This window comes from Salmo salar, chromosome ssa12, assembly GCF_905237065.1.
Source record: "Salmo salar chromosome ssa12, Ssal_v3.1, whole genome shotgun sequence".
Lineage (NCBI taxonomy): Eukaryota > Metazoa > Chordata > Actinopteri > Salmoniformes > Salmonidae > Salmo > Salmo salar.
The window spans coordinates 91,742,100-91,762,268 of record NC_059453.1 but is presented as its reverse complement, the minus strand read 5'-3'; the positions used below and the strand labels follow the sequence as shown (position 1 = coordinate 91,762,268).

The window sequence follows — 20,169 nt, the reverse complement described above, 5'->3', positions numbered from 1 at the left end:
AGGAGACAGGAGACAGACAGGGGACAGAGAGAGGATGGTAGTTTTACAGTAACACCATCTGGTTAGGAGACAGGAGACAGACAGGGGACAGAGAGAGGATGGTAGTTTTACTGTAAGACCATCTGGTTAGGAGACAGGAGACAGACAGGGGACAGAGAGAGGATGGTAGTTTTACTGTAAGACCATCTGGTTAGGAGACAGGAGACAGACAGGGGACAGAGAGAGGATGGTAGTTTTACAGTAAGACCATCTGGTTAGGAGACAGACAGGGGACAGAGAGAGGATGGTAGTTTTACAGTAACACCATCTGGTTAGGAGACAGGAGACAGACAGGGGACAGAGAGAGGATGGTAGTTTTACAGTAAGACCATCTGGTTAGGAGACAGGAGATAGACAGGGGACAGAGAGAGGATGGTAGTTTTACAGTAAGACCATCTGGTTAGGAGACAGGAGACAGACAGGGGACAGAGAGAGGATGGTAGTTTTACAGTAAGACCATCTGGTTAGGAGACAGGAGATAGACAGGGGACAGAGAGAGGATGGTAGTTTTACTGTAAGACCATCTGGTTAGGAGACAGACAGGGGACAGAGAGAGGATGGTAGTTTTACAGTAAGACCATCTGGTTAGGAGACAGACAGGGGATAGAGAGAGGATGGTAGTTTTACTGTAAGACCATCTGGTTAGGAGACAGACAGGGGACAGAGAGAGGATGGTAGTTTTACAGTAAGACCATCTGGTTAGGAGACAGACAGGGGATAGAGAGAGGATGGTAGTTTTACTGTAAGACCATCTGGTTAGGAGACAGACAGGGGACAGAGAGAGGATGGTAGTTTTACTGTAACACCATCTGATTAGGAGACAGGAGACAGACAGGGGACAGAGAGAGGATGGTAGTTTTACTGTAAGACCATCTGGTTAGGAGACAGGAGACAGACAGGGGACAGAGAGAGGATTGTAGTTTTACAGTAAGACCATCTGGTTAGGAGACAGACAGGGGACAGAGAGAGGATGGTAGTTTTACAGTAAGACCATCTGGTTAGGAGACAGGAGACAGACAGGGGACAGAGAGAGGATGGTAGTTTTACTGCAAGACCATCTGGTTAGGAGACAGGAGACAGACAGGGGACAGAGAGAGGATGGTAGTTTTACTGTAAGACCATCTGGTTAGGAGACAGACAGGGGACAGAGAGAGGATGGTAGTTTTACTGTAAGACCATCTGGTTAGGAGACAGACAGGGGACAGAGAGAGGATGGTAGTTTTACAGTAACACCATCTGGTTAGGAGACAGACAGGGGACAGAGAGAGGATGGTAGTTTTACAGTAACACCATCTGGTTAGGAGACAGGAGACAGACAGGGGACAGAGAGAGGATGGTAGTTTTACTGTAAGACCATCTGGTTAGGAGACAGACAGGGGACAGAGAGAGGATGGTAGTTTTACAGTAACACCATCTGGTTAGGAGACAGACAGGGGACAGAGAGAGGATGGTAGTTTTACTGTAAGACCATCTGGTTAGGAGACAGGAGACAGACAGGGGACAGAGAGAGGATGGTAGTTTTACTGTAAGACCATCTGGTTAGGAGACAGGAGACAGACAGGGGACAGAGAGAGGATGGTAGTTTTACAGTAACACCATCTGGTTAGGAGACAGGAGACAGACAGGGGACAGAGAGAGGATGGTAGTTTTACAGTAAGACCATCTGGTTAGGAGACAGACAGGGGACAGAGAGAGGATGGTAGTTTTACAGTAAGACCATCTGGTTAGGAGACAGGAGACAGACAGGGGACAGAGAGAGGATGGTAGTTTTACTGTAAGACCATCTGGTTAGGAGACAGGAGACAGACAGGGGACAGAGAGAGGATGGTAGTTTTACAGTAACACCATCTGGTTAGGAGACAGGAGACAGACAGGGGACAGAGAGAGGATGGTAGTTTTACAGTAAGACCATCTGGTTAGGAGACAGGAGACAGACAGGGGACAGAGAGAGGATGGTAGTTTTACTGTAAGACCATCTGGTTAGGAGACAGGAGACAGACAGGGGACAGAGAGAGGATGGTAGTTTTACAGTAAGACCATCTGGTTAGGAGACAGGACAGACAGGGGACAGAGAGAGGATGGTAGTTTTACAGTAAGACCATCTGGTTAGGAGACAGGAGACAGACAGGGGACAGAGAGAGGATGGTAGTTTTACTGTAAGACCATCTGGTTAGGAGACAGGAGACAGACAGGGGACAGAGAGAGGATGGTAGTTTTACAGTAACACCATCTGGTTAGGAGACAGGAGACAGACAGGGGACAGAGAGAGGATGGTAGTTTTACAGTAAGACCATCTGGTTAGGAGACAGGAGACAGACAGGGGACAGAGAGAGGATGGTAGTTTTACAGTAAGACCATCTGGTTAGGAGACAGGAGACAGACAGGGGACAGAGAGAGGATGGTAGTTTTACAGTAAGACCATCTGGTTAGGAGACAGACAGGGGACAGAGAGAGGATGGTAGTTTTACAGTAAGACCATCTGGTTAGGAGACAGGAGATAGACAGGGGACAGAGAGAGGATGGTAGTTTTACTGTAAGACCATCTGGTTAGGAGACAGGAGACAGACAGGGGACAGAGAGAGGATTGTAGTTTTACAGTAAGACCATCTGGTTAGGAGACAGACAGGGGACAGAGAGAGGATGGTAGTTTTACAGTAACACCATCTGGTTAGGAGACAGGAGACAGACAGGGGACAGAGAGAGGATGGTAGTTTTACTGTAAGACCATCTGGTTAGGAGACAGGAGACAGACAGGGGACAGAGAGAGGATGGTAGTTTTACTGTAAGACCATCTGGTTAGGAGACAGGAGACAGACAGGGGACAGAGAGAGGATGGTAGTTTTACAGTAAGACCATCTGGTTAGGAGACAGACAGGGGACAGAGAGAGGATGGTAGTTTTACAGTAAGACCATCTGGTTAGGAGACAGACAGGGGACAGAGAGAGGATGGTAGTTTTACAGTAACACCATCTGGTTTGGAGACAGACAGAAAATACATGTTAGATCGAAGAAAAAAACCAGAATGGCCTCGTCAATCAGCCCATAGCACTCTCAGGCTGCACCAGTATCTAAATTCTTGCCCACCCAGAGGGCATGACACAGATACAGTGTACACACCAGGGTTTCCGTTACGAAAATGTGTCGCTGGACAACGTGACCGGAGAGAAGTAAATTGGCCTGACATTTGAAGAATGTACCAAACATCCATTTGCATTGGGTGTATAATAATGCATTAGGGCATCCACCCACGGTGCTCACATTTAGATTCTTGTAAATCATCTTAATAGAATATAAATTAAAGTTGTAATAAAATAAAGTACAAAGAAGTTCTTATACCAATAGGACAGGTTTTATGGAAAAGCAAAACATTGCCCGTCCCTGCTCTAAATCATAAACGTGGTGTCATACATTTTTTTTATAAAAACAAAAAACATTTAACTAGAAAAACAAGTCGTCTACACAGTAATAAAACACAACTTCAAAATATAATGTTTGTATAATATAATTTGCGAATGACCTGTCCTATAGGCTATTTGTATGAACATTTTAATTAGGCCTAATAAATAAGAAAATGTCTGTTTGCGAACAACCACTCCTCATCCCTGCTGCCATTCAGCACCACGGCAGTGGAAAGAGGCTACTCTAGCCGGCCACCAAATGAAGACATTATAAAACTGACGTTTGGCATTCAAATTCAATATGCAAATAAACTACATTCGTTAAGTCTGGTTCGTTGAAAGAAAGTTTATTTTAAAATACTCCTGCGAAACGAGGTCAGCGCCATGCATTTATGAAAGCACTCGTTTCCAAAGCTCAAATGATCTCAGTGGTTTTCCAGTTCTACTGCAGGGTGTTAATAAATGTTATGTTTATTGTCATTTGAACTATCAGGTGGGTCGTGACTCATGTCACGTGTGATATATGGTGATTGCCTACGGAGCTGTGAAGGGAACGGCACCTCCATACCTTCAGGCTCTGATCAGGCCCTACACCCAAACAAGGGCACTGCGTTCATCCACCTCTGGCCTGCTGGCCCCCCTACCTCTGAGGAAGCACAGTTCCCGCTCAGCCCAGTCAAAACTGTTCGCTGCTCTGGAACCCCAATGGTGGAACATGCTCCCTCACGACGCCAGGACAGCGGAGTCAATCACCACCTTCCGGAGACACCTGAAACCCCACCTCTTTAAGGAATACCTAGGATAGGATAAAGTAATCTTTCTAACCCCCCCCCTTAAAAGATTATTGTAAAGTGGTTGTTCCACTGGATATCATAAGGTGAATGCACCAATTTGTAAGTCGCTCTGGATAAGAGCGTCTGCTAAATGACTTAAATGTAAATGTAAATGTAAATATATACGTGGCTTATTGATAACAAGTCTGTTTCCCGCTGTAGGCAGTTAGCTGCCTGGTGATTGCATTGTAACTCTCTGATGTGATGTTTTGTTTCCAAGTGCTACTGAATTATCTCAACTGAAATGCACCGATTGCGCATGATCCACACCATTACTCTACTCTAGTCTATCAGTACATTCCAAATCTTTATACTATACATGACAAATGGGCGTCATCTGTTGATCTAGGACAGGGTCTGACCAACACAATCATTTGCCTCTAATTTACTTGCGTTTACAGCGGGCCTTGGCCTGCTCAGTGAGGCGTTTACAGCGGGCCTTGAGCTGCTCTGTGAGGCGTTTACAGCGGGCCTTGACCTGCTCAGTGAGGCGTTTACAGCGGGCCTTGGCCTGCTCAGTGAGGCGTTTACAGCGGGCCTTGGCCTGCTCAGTGAGGCGTTTACAGCGGACCTTGGCCTGCTCAGTGAGGCGTTTACAGCGGGCCTTGGCCTGCTCAGTGAGGCGTTTACAGCGGACCTTGGCCTGCTCAGTTAGGCGTTTACAGCGGGCCTTGGCCTGCTCAGTTAGGCGTTTACAGCGGGCCTTGACCTGCTCAGTGAGGCGTTTACAGCGGGCCTTGACCTGCTCAGTGAGGCGTTTACAGCGGACCTTGGCCTGCTTAGTGAGGCGTTTACAGCGGACCTTGGCCTGCTCAAAGTGAGCCGCTGATGTTGGGAAGTCAAAACTGTCCAACTCGTTAAGGCAGCTTGATGCACATCAGCCTCACTACTTTGTCTTCAAAGAAAGAGCGATCTTGAGGCCGTCTTTACTCTGTTTTGGGGGAAAAGGAATCCCCTCTCGCACGCTGTAGAAGGGGATTATCAACACAATCTTCACCAATGTTGCCCCGTCGGGGTACACTTAGCTGAAGTCACATAGGAGAACCTTGCATCTTTTGCTTGAGTAAGAATAGAGACCCACACCCGAAACTGAATCCCAAACAGATCAAGGATTTATTATCTCATGAAGAATATTAGCCTTTGAATTTGGAGTTCATCGACTGGTATTTCCATCAATTCATATTTTTTATGTTGCAATGGCAAATTTGGGGGGGGGGACAATTTGCCCAGCAAGCATTTCATTTATAGATATTTTTGGGGGGGCAAAAGCTGGCATTTACTGGCTAACGGGAAACCCTGGTACACACACACACACACACACTTCAGAGAGCACAACACAGCAAGCACTAGCAATCAGCACCACCTCTGCCTTGACAGACATTGAGCAGACAGAAAAAAAAATAAAACTTAGAAAAGACTGTGAGATGAGTTTCAGGCTAGGAGCCAGAAGGAACCTTAAATACATTCATCCTCTACCATTTCATTTCACACTCCTTCCTTTATCTCTCCTCCCTTCTGTTGCTTTAACTTTCTCTCTCCACCCCCTTATATCCCTCTCTCTCTCTATTTCTCTCTCCTTCCTCTTCACAACAAGACATCTTCCTCCTCTGTTAGCTATTCTGGTCATGCTGAGGTTGGATCGAGCTGAGCCGAACCGTGACATGAACAAGTGAAGTAAAAACAGAGGGAATCTGTCCTTGAGATGAGAGGAAGGGAAGGACGATAAGAAGGCCAGAGCCAGACAGACAATCAGACCAACAGAGCCGGGAAAGAGAGAGAATCTACTACAGTCTGAAGGCAAATGTCTACTGTTTGCAGATGATCTGGTTCTTTTGTCCCCAACCAATGAGGGCTTACAACAGCACCTAGATCTTCTGCAACGATTCTGTCAGACTTGGGCCAAGACAGTGAATCTTAGTAAGACAAAAATAATTGTGTTCCAAAAAAGGTCCAGTTGCCAGGACCACAAATACAAATTCCATCTAGACACTGTTGCCCTAGAGCACACAAAAAACTATACATACCTCGGCCTAAACATCAGCGCCACAGGTAACTTCCACAAAGCTGTGAATGATCTGAGAGACAAGGCAAGAATGGCCTTCCATGCCATCAAAAGGAACATAAAATTCGACATACCAATTAGGAACTGTCTAAAAATACTTTAATCAGTTATAGAACACATTGCCCTTAATGATTGTGAGGTCTGGGGTCCGCTCATCAACCAAGAATTCACAAAATGGGGCAAACACCAAATTGAGACTCTGCATGCAGAATTCTGCAAAAATATTCTCCGTGTATAACATAAAACACCAAATAATGCATGCAGAGCAGAATTAGGCCGATACCCGCTAATTCTCAAAATCTAGAAAAGAGCCGTTAAATTCTACAACCACCTAAAAGGAAGCGATTCCCAAACCTCCCATAACAAAGCCATCATCTTAAGAGAGATGAACCTGGAGAAGAGTCCCCTAAGCAAGCTGGTCCTGAGGCTCTGTTCACAAACACAAACAGACCCCACAGAGCCCCAGGACAGAAACACATTTAGACCAAACAAAATCATGAGAAACAAAAAGATAATTACTTGACACATTGGAAAGAATTAACAAAAAACAGAGCAAACTAGAATGCTATTTGGCCCTAAACAGAGAGTACACAGTGGCAGAATACCTGACCACTGTGACTGACCCAAACTTAAGAAAATCTTTGACTATGTACAGACTCAGTGAGCATAGCCTTGCTATTGAGAAAGGCTGTCGTAGGCAGACCTGGCTGTCAAGAGAAGACAGGCTATGTGCAAACTGCCCACAATATGAGGTGGAAACTGAGCTGCACTTCCTATCCTCCTACCAAATGTATGACCATATTAGAGACACATATTTCCCTCAGATTACACAGACCCACAAAGAATTTGAAAATAAATGCAATTTTGATAAACTCCCATATCTATTGGATGAAATACCACAGTGTGCCATCACTGCAGCAAGATTTGTGACCTGTTGCCACAAGTAAAGGTCAACCAGTGAAGAACAAACACCATTGTAAATACAACCCATATTTATGCTTATTTATTTTCCCTTTTGTACTTCAACCATTTGTACATCGTTACAACACTGTATATAGACATAATATGACATTTGAAATGTCTCTATTCCTTTGGAACTTCTGTGAGTGTAATGTTTAATGTTCATTTTTTTATTGTTCATTTCACTATTGTTTTATTATCTATTTCACTTTCTTTGACTCAGTGAGCATAGCCTTGCTATTGAGAGAGGCCACAAGATGAGGAGGAAACCAACCTGCACTTCCTAACTTGGTATGACCCTATCAGAGACACATATTTCCCCCAGATTACACAGATCCATTAAGAATTTGAAATGAAATCCAATCTTGATAAACTTCCACATTTCTCTCTCTCTGTTGTTTCTCTCTACACCTGGCTGGGTTCTCATTGGGTAGAACAAAGAGTTGTTTCTCTCTACACCTGGCTGGGTTCTCATTGGGTAGAACAAAGAGTTGTTTCTCTCTACACCTGGCTGGGTTCTCATTGGGTAGAACAAAGAGTTGTTTCTCTCTACACCTGGCTGGGTTCTCATTGGGTAGAACAAAGAGTTGTTTCTCTCTACACCTGGCTGGGTTCTCATTGGGTCTCTCTGTTGTTTCTCTCTACACCTGGCTGGGTTCTCATTGGGTCTCTCTGTTGTTTCTCTCTACACCTGGCTGGGTTCTCATTGGGTGTCTCTGTTGTTTCTCTCTGTTCCCTCATGCTCTCTTTGTTCTAGCCGTGCTGTTATCTTCCTCTTCCAGCCATCTATCTGTCCTAGACTCAATCACAGACAGACATGTTAGACAACTAGATTGAAATCTGCAATATCTTTGAATGTAGCAGAATGTGAAAGCCAGACAGCGAGAGAGAGAGAGAGAGAGAGAGAGAGAGAGAGAGAGAGAGAGGGAGAGAGACAGAGAGAGAGGGGTAGATGGGGGGGGGGGGGTAGAAGAACAAGAGAGAGAGACTGGAGCAAGATAGTAGAGCTCGAGGGAGCCCATATCTCATTTACAAGCCTTGACATTTCATTCAAGATAAGCGTGCACATGATTGCTTTTGGGTTATTTTTATCAGGACCAAACTACTACTAGAATGAAAGTGAAGCTACCAGCTGTTCTATCATCTACGGCTGCTCTGAGGTACGGTGGTGGTAAGTGGCTCCTCCCCTTTGACTACCTTCTTGGCACATGTTTAGTTACGTTGGAAACATACAGTACCAGTCAAAAGTTTGGACACAGCAACTCATAAATTGTGGAAGACATTAAAACATCAAGACATCAAAACTATGAAAATAACACATATGGAATCATGTAGTAACCAAAAAAAGTTTTAAACAATTCAAAAATATATATTATATTGGAGATTCCTCAAAGTAGCCACCCTTTGCCTTGATGACAGCATTGCACACTCTTGGCATTCTCTCAACCAGCTTCATGAAGTATTCACCTGGAATGCATTTCAATTAACAGGTGTGCCTTGTTAAAAGTTAATTTGTGGAATTTCTGTCCTTAATGCGTTTAAGCCAATCAGCTGTGTTGTGACAAGGTAGGGGTGGTATACAGAAGATAGCCCTATTTGGTAAAAGCCCAAGGCCATATTATGGCAAGAACAGCTCAAATAAGCAAAGAGAAATGACAGACCATCATTACTTTAAGACATGAAGTTCAGTCAATATGAAACTTTTCAAGAACTTTGAAAGTTTCCTTAAGTGCAGTCACAAAAAACATTAGGCGCTATGATGAAACTGGCTCTCATGAGGACCGCCACAGGAAAGGATGACCCAGAGTTACCTCTGCTGCAGAGGATAAGTTCATTAGAGTTTCCAGCCTCAGAAATTGCAGCCCAAATAAATGCTTCACAGAGCTCAAGTAACAGACACATCTCAACATCAACTGTTCAGAGGAGACTGTGTGAATCAGGCCTTCATGGTCGAATTGCTGCAAAGAAACCACTACTAAAGGACACCAATAAGAAGAAGAGACTTGCTTGGGCCAAGAACCACAAGCAATGGACATTAGACCGGTGGAAATCTGTCCTTTGGTCTGATGAGTCCAAATTTGAGATTTTTGGTTCCAACCGCTGTGTCTTTGTGAGACGCAGAATAGGTGAACGGATGATCTCTGCATGTGTGGTTCCCACCGTGAAGCCTGGAGGAGGAGGTGTGATGGTGAGGGGGTGCTTTGCTGGTGACACTGTCAGTGATTTATTTAGAATCAAAGGCACATTTAAGCAGCATGGCTACCACAGCATTCTGCAGTGATACGCCATCCCATCTGGTTTGCGGTTAGTGGGACTAACATTTGTTTTCAACAAGACAATGACCCAACACACCTCCAGGCTGTGTAAGGGCTATTTGACCAAGAAGGAGAGTGATGGAGTGCAGCATCAGATGCCCTGGCCTCCACAATCACCCGACCTCAACTCATTTGAGATCATGTTTTTAACACTATCTTGGTTACTACATGATTCCATATGTATTATTTCATAATTTTGATGTCTTGACTATTATTCAACAATGTAGAAAATGTAGAAATAGTACAAAATAAAGAAAAACCCTTGAATGAGTAGGTGTGTCCAAACGTCTGACTGGAACTGTAGATACAGAGAGAGAGATACAGAGAGAGAGAGAGAGAGAGAGAGAGAGAGAGAGAGAGAGAGAGAGAGAGAGAGAGAGAGAGAGAGAGAGAGAGAGAGATACGGAGAGAGAGGCTGGCACTCACCTTTGACTATCTGCTTGGCGCAGGTGTTGTACACCTGTTGCTGTGTAGTGTTGGTGGGGAACACCCGGTCAAACACATAAGACTTCCCCTGTGAAGCCAAGACCCACAAGGACACAGAGTCAGTCAATACATCATAACAAACACAGAGACACACACAGCCCTTTACACGGTCTCTGACTCTGGAAGCGTCTCAAATGGAACCCTGTTGGCTTGAAAGTAGTGCTCTATATAGGGAATAGGGTGCCATTTGGGATGCACACAGAGAAAACCACATCCCTGAACACGTTCCCTGATGCTGGAAGCGTCTCAAATGGAAGTCTATTCCCTATATAGTGCACTACTTTCAAGCCATATCCAAAGTAGTGCACTATACATGATACTGTATAGGGTGCAATTTGGGACAAAGACAGACACAGCCCTTGGCACGGTCTGACGCTAAGACTCTATTCAATCCATTCAGCGCTACAGCGTGGTTGAAATGTAAAGACAATGTTCCCTCGTTAGCGGAGATGGTTAACGCTGCATATGTCGACTCAATCGGAAACTTCCTTTACATTTCTATCACGCAATCTGTTATGCTTCAGCGATAGAGCTGTTAGTCAATACATCACCAAATCCACTGTCAACACCACTACTCTGGTCAAAGTGTGTGTGTGTGTGTGTGTGTGTGTGTGTGTGTGTGTGTGTGTGTGTGTGTGTGTGTGTGTGTGTGTGTGTGTGTGTCTCACTGCAAGGTGTTCCCTGCGATTACCCTTTAAAAAGGTCCACTGGAGCTGTTTGTACCTCAATATTAAATCATTTCTGGGTAACAATTAAGTGCCTTACTGTGACTGTTTTCAATTAAAATGGTCAAAAAGAAACTAAAATAGCTTCTTAGCGAAGAGCGATATCTCAAGCTGTCTGTGAGTGGACTGAGTGGGGAGGGAAAAATGGAAAACGAGTTGTAATCGGCAGAGAGGTTTGGAACTAGGGATGTGGCGATCGGTTATTGTCATGCAAATGAGGGACCGTTTCACGGTAATTGACTGCTAATTAACATACCCACATTTAGCATCATGAGGCCTCATGCAAACCCCTGATTCCCGCCTTTGGACTTCTACATTAAAAAAAGGTAATACATTCAATTAATATACACTATCACAATTTTTATTTATTTAATTTTTTTATTTAATTTATTTTACTTTTATATAACTAGGCAAGTCAGTTAAGAACAAATTCTTATTTACAATGACGGCCTAGGAACAGGGGCAGAAGGACAGATTTTTAACCTCGTCAGCTCGGGGATTTCGATCTTACAACCGGCTAACTGTAAGCCGCCCTGCACAATCAACGAACCAACAGCATCGCCTCGGCCTACATATGTTCTATACCAGACTCATGGAGGTTTCGAGCATAGCATCAGGTAACCAGTCCATTCAGTATGCATAGTAATACAGTCATCACTGAAAAGCGATTCCTATCATTTTGGAGTATAGACTAGCCAAAAACATCTTAAATCTATGTAGTTGTTTTAAAAAAAAATGTTTTTCTGACGTGCGTAATATTCGGTAAAGGTTATTATGCTATGTATTGTATAACGGCACAATCACTATTTTATAATCCGTTTTTTTTTTCTTTCAGGCTTGGGCTCATATATAGGCATCAACTCTAATATGCATATGAGTGTTGTGAATGAATCCTCACCTTAGAAAGCAGCTGTCCATTTCATTGTGTTAGGCTTTGAAATAACATCCACAACAACCATGTTTTTCCACTCAGTTTCAACCTGCTGTTGAACTTCTTTCTTCACATGTATCAATCACAGTGTGGTGAGTTTTAAAAGCATCATACTGTTTTGATGATAAGTGTTTGATGTGATTTTTGATTGTATTTATGTCAGGGTGGTTAGAGGGACAATAGAGCGCTGAGTACCAGGCCATTAGGACCTGACAGTCGTTAGCGAGTTGGGTACTACCATCACCTGTCTAGAGAGCATAAGAGGAGATTAGCGTGACTCAACGGTCACGTGGAATTTGAATCTGAATTTGAATTTGAATCATAATAGAAAATGACTCAAGTAAAAGTACAAATCATTTCACATTCCTTATATTAAACAACCCAGACTGCACTATTTTCTTGTTTAAAAAAAATATATTGATAGCCATGTTTTGCTTGTCAGCACTCTTATTGGCATTGCGTGTGTGTTACTGAGTGTGTTTTATGACTGAGAGTATGTGTCTTTAGTGAATTCCGAGTGTGTATTAAGAGCGTTATTGAGAGCATGTGTTACTGAGTGGCTATTGAGAGTGGTGTTACTGGGTGGCTATAGAGAGTGGTGTTACTGGGTGGCTATAGAGAGTGGTGTTACTGGGTGGCTATAGAGAGTGGTGTTACTGGGTGGCTATAGAGAGTGGTGTTGCTGAGTGGCTATAGAGAGTGGTGTTACTGGGTGGCTATAGAGAGTGGTGTTACTGAGTGGCTATAGAGAGTGGTGTTACTGGGTGGCTATAGAGAGTGGTGTTACTGAGTGGCTATAGAGAGTGGTGTTACTGGGTGGCTATAGAGAGTGGTGTTACTGAGTGGCTATAGAGAGTGGTGTTACTGAGTGGCTATAGAGAGTGGTGTTACTGAGTGGCTATAGAGAGTGGTGTTACTGGGTGGCTATAGAGAGTGGTGTTACTGGGTGGCTATAGAGAGTGGTGTTACTGAGTGGCTATAGAGAGTGGTGTTACTGAGTGGCTATAGAGAGTGGTGTTACTGAGTGGCTATAGAGAGTGGTGTTACTGAGTGGCTATAGAGAGTGGTGTTACTGGGTGGCTATAGAGAGTGGTGTTACTGAGTGGCTATAGAGAGTGGTGTTACTGAGTGGCTATAGAGAGTGGTGTTACTGGGTGGCTATAGAGAGTGGTGTTACTGGGTGGCTATAGAGAGTGGTGTTACTGGGTGGCTATAGAGAGTGGTGTTACTGGGTGGCTATAGAGAGTGGTGTTGCTGAGTGGCTATAGAGAGTGGTGTTACTGGGTGGCTATAGAGAGTGGTGTTACTGAGTGGCTATAGAGAGTGGTGTTACTGGGTGGCTATAGAGAGTGGTGTTACTGGGTGGCTATAGAGAGTGGTGTTACTGGGTGGCTATAGAGAGTGGTGTTACTGGGTGGCTATAGAGAGTGGTGTTACTGAGTGGCTATAGAGAGTGGTGTTACTGAGTGGCTATAGAGAGTGGTGTTACTGGGTGGCTATAGAGAGTGGTGTTACTGGGTGGCTATAGAGAGTGGTGTTACTGGGTGGCTATAGAGAGTGGTGTTACTGAGTGGCTATAGAGAGTGGTGTTACTGAGTGGCTATAGAGAGTGGTGTTACTGAGTGGCTATAGAGAGTGGTGTTACTGGGTGGCTATAGAGAGTGGTGTTACTGGGTGGCTATAGAGAGTGGTGTTACTGAGTGGCTATAGAGAGTGGTGTTACTGAGTGGCTATAGAGAGTGGTGTTACTGAGTGGCTATAGAGAGTGGTGTTACTGAGTGGCTATAGAGAGTGGTGTTACTGGGTGGCTATAGAGAGTGGTGTTACTGAGTGGCTATAGAGAGTGGTGTTACTGGGTGGCTATAGAGAGTGGTGTTACTGGGTGGCTATAGAGAGTGGTGTTACTGAGTGGCTATAGAGAGTGGTGTTACTGGGTGGCTATAGAGAGTGGTGTTACTGGGTGGCTATAGAGAGTGGTGTTACTGGGTGGCTATAGAGAGTGGTGTTACTGGGTGGCTATAGAGAGTGGTGTTACTGGGTGGCTATAGAGAGTGGTGTTACTGCGTGGCTATAGAGAGTGGTGTTACTGGGTGGCTATAGAGAGTGGTGTTACTGGGTGGCTATAGAGAGTGGTGTTACTGGGTGGCTATAGAGAGTGGTGTTACTGGGTGGCTATAGAGAGTGGTGTTACTGAGTGGCTATAGAGAGTGGTGTTTTGATTAGGTCCAGCTACCAACCGCTAGAGAGGATCACATCACAGGCCAACCCATTAGACTGATGCATATATCATACTGGCTCCAATATGGGAGGAAGAGGAAGGGGGAGATACAGAGAGAGAGAGAGAGGGGGAGATACAGAGAGAGAGGGTGGAGATATAGAGAGAGAGGGTGGAGATACAGAGAGAGGGTGGAGATACAGAGAGAGAGGGGTGGGGGAGTACAGAGAGAGAGAGAGAAGGGGAGTACAGAGAGAGGAGGGGAGATACAGAGAGAGAGGGGAGATACAGAGAGAGAGAGGGAGATACAGAGAGAGAGGGTGGAGATACAGAGAGAGAGGGTGGAGATACAGAGAGAGAGAGACAGGAAGATAGGAAGGGTGAGAGAGTAAATGGTCTCGAAGCAGCAGGCGGAAAGCCAATCTGGTTCCTGATTTAATCAGACCTCAGTGTTTGAGCCAGGGATGGAGGGAGGATTAATGGAGGGATAGAGATTGGAAAGACACTGCAGTGAAAATCTCCATAATGAAACAGACCTCAGACACCAATGTGCCCCCTCCTCTCCTGCTATTAGCCAGCAAAGATTCTCTCAATTCAATTCAAGGCGCTTTATTAGCATGGGAAAATATGTTAACATTGCCAAAGCTAGTGAAGAAGATAATACAGTAAACATTACACTCACAGGAGTTCCAAAAGAATAAAGACGTTACAAATGTCATATTATGTATATATTCTCTCTGTCTCCGTCCTCCGTCTCCCTCTCTCTCTGTCTGTGTGTGTGTGCATGCTGGGAGTGTTTTGTAGTTGAGTTGAGAGGCCGGATGAAGGGATATGTTCTTACTTATTTTCTTGATTCTATCCTTGGTCTCATCTTTAAATGTTTATTATGGTGGAGAGTTAACACACTGTTAGTTTAGCGGTGAGCGCAGCACGACTCGATCAGTTCTACATGTCCAGGAATCAGAGTAATAGGCTGTTGGGTGCTACCATTCTCCCAGTGGGGTTTTCAGATCACCACATGGCTCGGCTGTCTATTTCACCAGGGCCTCGGCAGGCATCCTATTGGAAGTTTAATGTAAAGCTCTTACAAGATGCCACTTTTTGCTCAGGTTTCCAGACTTTTTGGGAAAGGTGGGGGCAGCAAAGAGAGGAGTATGAGTCTCTGAGTCAATGGTGGGTTGTGAGGAAAGTCCAAATTGGTGTTTTCTGTCAACAGTATACAGCTCTCTCATCCTCAGAGTCTAGGAGAATATTGGGGGAACTAGAGCGTTGTATTAGTGAGATTGAGGTAGAGCTGGTGGGGCAATGTCTGCGGCTGTCTGATGGGCGGGTGACCTCTGTGGTGGGTGAGATGCGGGAGCGGACTGTGGAGTTTTATACTGAGTTGTATAGGGCAGAGCTGTGTGATCCTATGAGTGCTCGGGTTTTGTTTGCAGAACTCCCTAAGCTCTCTCTGGCACAGAGAGATGAAACAAACATTCCCCTGTTGTCCCATGAACTGGCAGAGGCCGTAGCCCGGATGTCCCCAGGCCATGCACTGGGGGGGTCGATGGACTCCCAGCGGAGTTTCTACAAATTCTGGGGAATAATTGGACAGGACTTCTTTTGCGTGTTGCGTGAATGCGTCGGGGTAGGAGAGTTGCCGATGAGCTGCTGTCGGGCGGCTCTGACTCTCCTGCCCAAAAAAGGGGACTTGTTCTGTGCGGACTACAAGATATTTGCCAAGGTCCTCGCTAACAGACTGAAGTCCCATCTGGACTCTTTGTTCTTAAATCAGGGACATGTTGGACTTGTCGAGAGTTTCTAATGTGAACTTTGGACTAGTCTCTTTAGAGCAAGAGAAGGCTTTGATAGAGCTTTGATATCTGTTTAATGTGATGTCTGTTTTGGGGTTTGGGGAAAGGTTTTTGACCTGTGTGAAGCTGTTGTATGCTGGGGCGTCATGTATGGTCAAGGGAGGAGGGGGGCTCAGTAGGCCAGTCTGGGTGAGACGGGGAATTAGACAAGGATGCCCTCTATCAGGGCAGTTATATACACTAGCCATTGAGCCTTTTTTGGGCCTGCTAAGCAGGAGACTGCAGGGAGTGTGCTGGACAGGTATGGGTGTGTTGACAGGAATAGCAGCGTCAGCATATGCAGATGACACTTCTGTGATGGTCAGGGATGGGCAGGATATGCAGGCACTAGAGAATAGTCTGAAGGTGTACGAGGGAGCTTCATCAGCTAAGGTAAACTGGGGCAAGAGCAAAGCTCTGTTATGTGGGGCATGGAGGGATAGGGCCCCCCCTTTGCTTCCAGGGGGTTTGCAGTGGGGTTGTGAAGGGCTTAACATTTTGGGGGTGTACCTGGGCTCGGAGAGGTGTGTCAGGAAGAACTGGGAAGGGCTGTCACAGGCAGTGGTGTCAAGACTGGCCAGGTGGAGGTGGCTCCTGTCCCAAGTGTCATATAGAGGGAGGGTGCTGATAATCAACAACCTGGTGGCATCTTCCCTGTGGCATAAACTGGCTGTCCTCAACCCCCCCGCCGGTCTGCTCGCAGACATGCAACACAAGCTGGTGGATTTTTTCTGGTCGAGCCATCACTGGCTGAGGGTGGCAGTATTGTACATGTCCGTCCACGAAGGAGGACAGGGCCTGGTGGAACTGGAGAGCAGGATGGCTGCTTTCCGGCTAAAGGCGGTGCAGAGACTGCTGTACCCTACTGAGCTGGCTGGCGAATTAGGGTTGGACCGGCAGATGTTCCTCATGAAGCTGGAGAGGATGAGTACAGCAGGTCTCTCTGATTTTTACTCTGCGGTGCTGAGGGCCTGGTAGCTGCTAAGGCCAATACGAGATGGGGTTGTGGAGCCTGGGCTGTGGGTGTGGGAGGAGTCTATCTTCCACAATCCAGCCATCCTTTTGAGATTGGTTAAATCGGCCACCCTGTAGAAGCGATTGATGGCAGCAGGTTTACAAAGGCTGGGTGACCTGCGGATGTTGGGGGAGGAGGGGTGGAAAACCCCGGAAGTCCTGGCACATCAATGGCAGGGGGTATGTGGGGAGGAGAGTATGGTGGGTTTTAGATGGAGGGGGCTCTACAAACCCCCAGTACCAGAGGTCAGAGGACCTACAGTGGAGGGTTCTACATGGATCCCTGGCCACTAACAGCTGGTTGGTACGGGTTGAACCGGTAGTCGGACAGCGGTGTCCTTTCTGTGACAGAAGTGAAACTGTGCATCTTGTTTTCTGTGTGCGCCAGGTTAAGGCCATTAATGTCTCTGTTGGAATGTCTGTGTGAGAGGTTGTGGGTGGAGTTTACTGTCGGGATGTTTATAATGGGGAACAGGTATTTGAGTAAGGAAAAAGCCACATGTGTGTTGTTGGCTATTTGGCTAACAAGGAGGAACAGGGTCAAAGGTGGAGGGATAACAGACCCATTACTATTATTTAATGGGATGACCTCTCCTCTCCTCTCCTCTCCTCTCCTTTGCTCTTATTTTCTCTCCTCTAATCTATTTGTGTGTTAGACTGGTTTCACTGGTTAGACTAGTTAGACTGGTTATGATGGTTAGACTGGTTATGATGGTTAGACTAGTAACGATGGTTAGACTGGTTAGACTGGTTTCACTGGTTAGACTAGTTAGACTGGTTATGATGGTTAGACTGGTTTCGCTGGTTGGACTAGTTAGACTGGTTATGATGGTTAGACTGGTTAGACTGGTTTTGCTGGTTGGACTAGTTAGACTGGTTATGATGGTTAGACTGGTTAGACTGGTTATGATGGTTAGACTGGTTATGATGGTTAGACTAGTTAGACTGGTTTAGCTGGTTAGACTAGTTAGACTGGTTTCGCTGGTTAGACTAGTTAGACTGGTTATGATGGTTAGACTAGTTAGACTGGTTTAGCTGGTTAGACTAGTTAGACAGGTTTAGCTGGTTAGACTGGTTACACTGGTTTCGCTGGTTAGACTAGTTAGACTGGTTTCTAGGGAGTTTTTCCTAGGGAGTTTTTCCTAGCCACCGTGCTTCTTTCACATGCATTGCTTGCTGTTTGGGGTTTTAGGCTGGGTTTCTGTACAGCACTTTGAGATATCAGCTGATGTACGAAGGGCTATATAAATCAATTTGATTTGATTTGATTTGGTTATGATGGTTAGACTGGTTATGATGGTTTGACTAGTAATGATGGTTAGACTGGTTAGACTGGTTATGATAGTTAGACTGGTTATGATGGTTAAACTAGAAATTATGGTTAGACTGGTTTTGCTGGTTAGACTGGTTATACTGGTTATGATGGTTAGACTGGTTTCACTGGTTAGACTGGTTTCAGTGGTTAGACTAGTTAGACTGGTTATGATGGTTAGACTGGTTTTGCTGATTGGACTAGTTAGACTGGTTGGACTGGTTATGATGGTTAGACTGGTTAGACTGGTTATGATGGTTAGACTGGTTATGATGGTTAGACTAGTTAGACTGGTTTAGCTGGTTAGACTAGTTAGACTGGTTTCGCTGGTTAGACAAGTTAGACTGGTTATGATGGTTAGACTAGTAATGATGGTTAGACTGGTTAGACTGGTTAGACTGGTTTCACTGGTTAGACTAGTTAGACTGGTTATGATGGTTAGACTGGTTAGACTAGTTAGACTGGTTATGATGGTTAGACTAGTTAGACTGGTTATGATGGTTAGACTGGTTAGACTAGTCAGACTAGTTAGACTGGTTATGATGGTTAGACTGGTTTCGCTGGTTAGACTAGTTAGACTGGTTATGATGGTTAGACTGGTTAGACTAGTCAGACTAGTTAGACTGGTTATGATGGTTAGACTGTTTTTGCTGGTTAGACTAGTTAGACTGGTTATGATGGTTAGACTGGTTTCGCTGGTTAGCCTAGTTAAACTGGTTATGATGGTTAGACTGGTTATGATGGTTAGACTAGTTAGACTGGTTATGATGGTTAGACTGGTTATGATGGTTAGACTAGTTAGACTGGTTATGATGGTTAGACTAGTTAGACTGGTTATGATGGTTAGACTGGTTAGACTAGTCAGACTAGTTAGACTGGTTATGATGGTTAGACTGTTTTTGCTGGTTAGACTAGTTAGACTGGTTATGATGGTTAGACAGGTTAGACTGGTTAGACTAGTTAGACTGGTTTCGCTGGTTAGACTGGTTATGATGGTTAGACTAGTTAGACTGGTTATGATGGTTAGACTGTTTTTGCTGGTTAGACTAGTTAGACTGGTTATGATGGTTAGACTGGTTTCGCTGGTTAGCCTAGTTAAACTGGTTATGATGGTTAGACTGGTTATGATGGTTAGACTAGTTAGACTGGTTATGATGGTTAGACTGGTTATGATGGTTAGACTAGTTAGACTGGTTATGATGGTTAGACTAGTTAGACTGGTTATGATGGTTAGACTGTTTTTGCTGGTTAGACTAGTTAGACTGGTTATGATGGTTAGACTGGTTTCGCTGGTTAGCCTAGTTAAACTGGTTATGATGGTTAGACTGGTTATGATGGTTAGACTAGTTAGACTGGTTATGATGGTTAGACTGGTTATGATGGTTAGACTAGTTAGACTGGTTATGATGGTTAGACTAGTTAGACTGGTTATGATGGTTAGACTGGTTGGACTAGTCAGACTAGTTAGACTGGTTATGATGGTTAGACTGTTTTTGCTGGTTAGACTAGTTAGACTGGTTATGATGGTTAGACAGGTTAGACTGGTTAGACTAGTTAGACTGGTTTCGCTGGTTAGACTGGTTATGATGGTTAGACTAGTTAGACTGGTTATGATGGTTAGACTGTTTTTGCTGGTTAGACTAGTTAGACTGGTTATGATGGTTAGACTGGTTTCGCTGGTTAGCCTAGTTAAACTGGTTATGATGGTTAGACTGGTTATGATGGTTAGACTAGTTAGACTGGTTATGATGGTTAGACTGGTTATGATGGTTAGACTAGTTAGACTGGTTATGATGGTTAGACTAGTTAGACTGGTTATGATGGTTAGACTGGTTATGGTTAGACTGGTTATTTGGCCCTGGTCCAAATGGCACTCTATTCCTATTGGCCCTGGTCCAAATGGCACTCTATTCCTATTGGCCCTGGTCCAAATGGCACTCTGTTCCTATTGGCCCTGGTCCAAATGGCACTCTATTCCTATTGGCCCTGGTCCAAATGGCACGCTATTCCTATTGGACCTGGTCCAAATGGCACGCTATTCCTA

At 44.9% G+C, this 20,169-nt stretch overlaps 1 protein-coding gene across 1 annotated transcript in view; it reads right to left on the bottom strand.

The window, feature by feature from the left end:
* LOC106566150 (kinesin heavy chain) overlaps window positions 1-20,169 on the bottom strand; it is a 130,141-nt gene that overhangs the window by 69,621 nt on the left and 40,351 nt on the right. Inside the window, exon 2 of the mRNA XM_045691941.1 lies at window positions 10,034-10,121. Coding sequence (XP_045547897.1) covers window positions 10,034-10,121 — 88 coding nt within the window. The remainder of the gene's footprint in view (window positions 1-10,033; window positions 10,122-20,169) is intronic.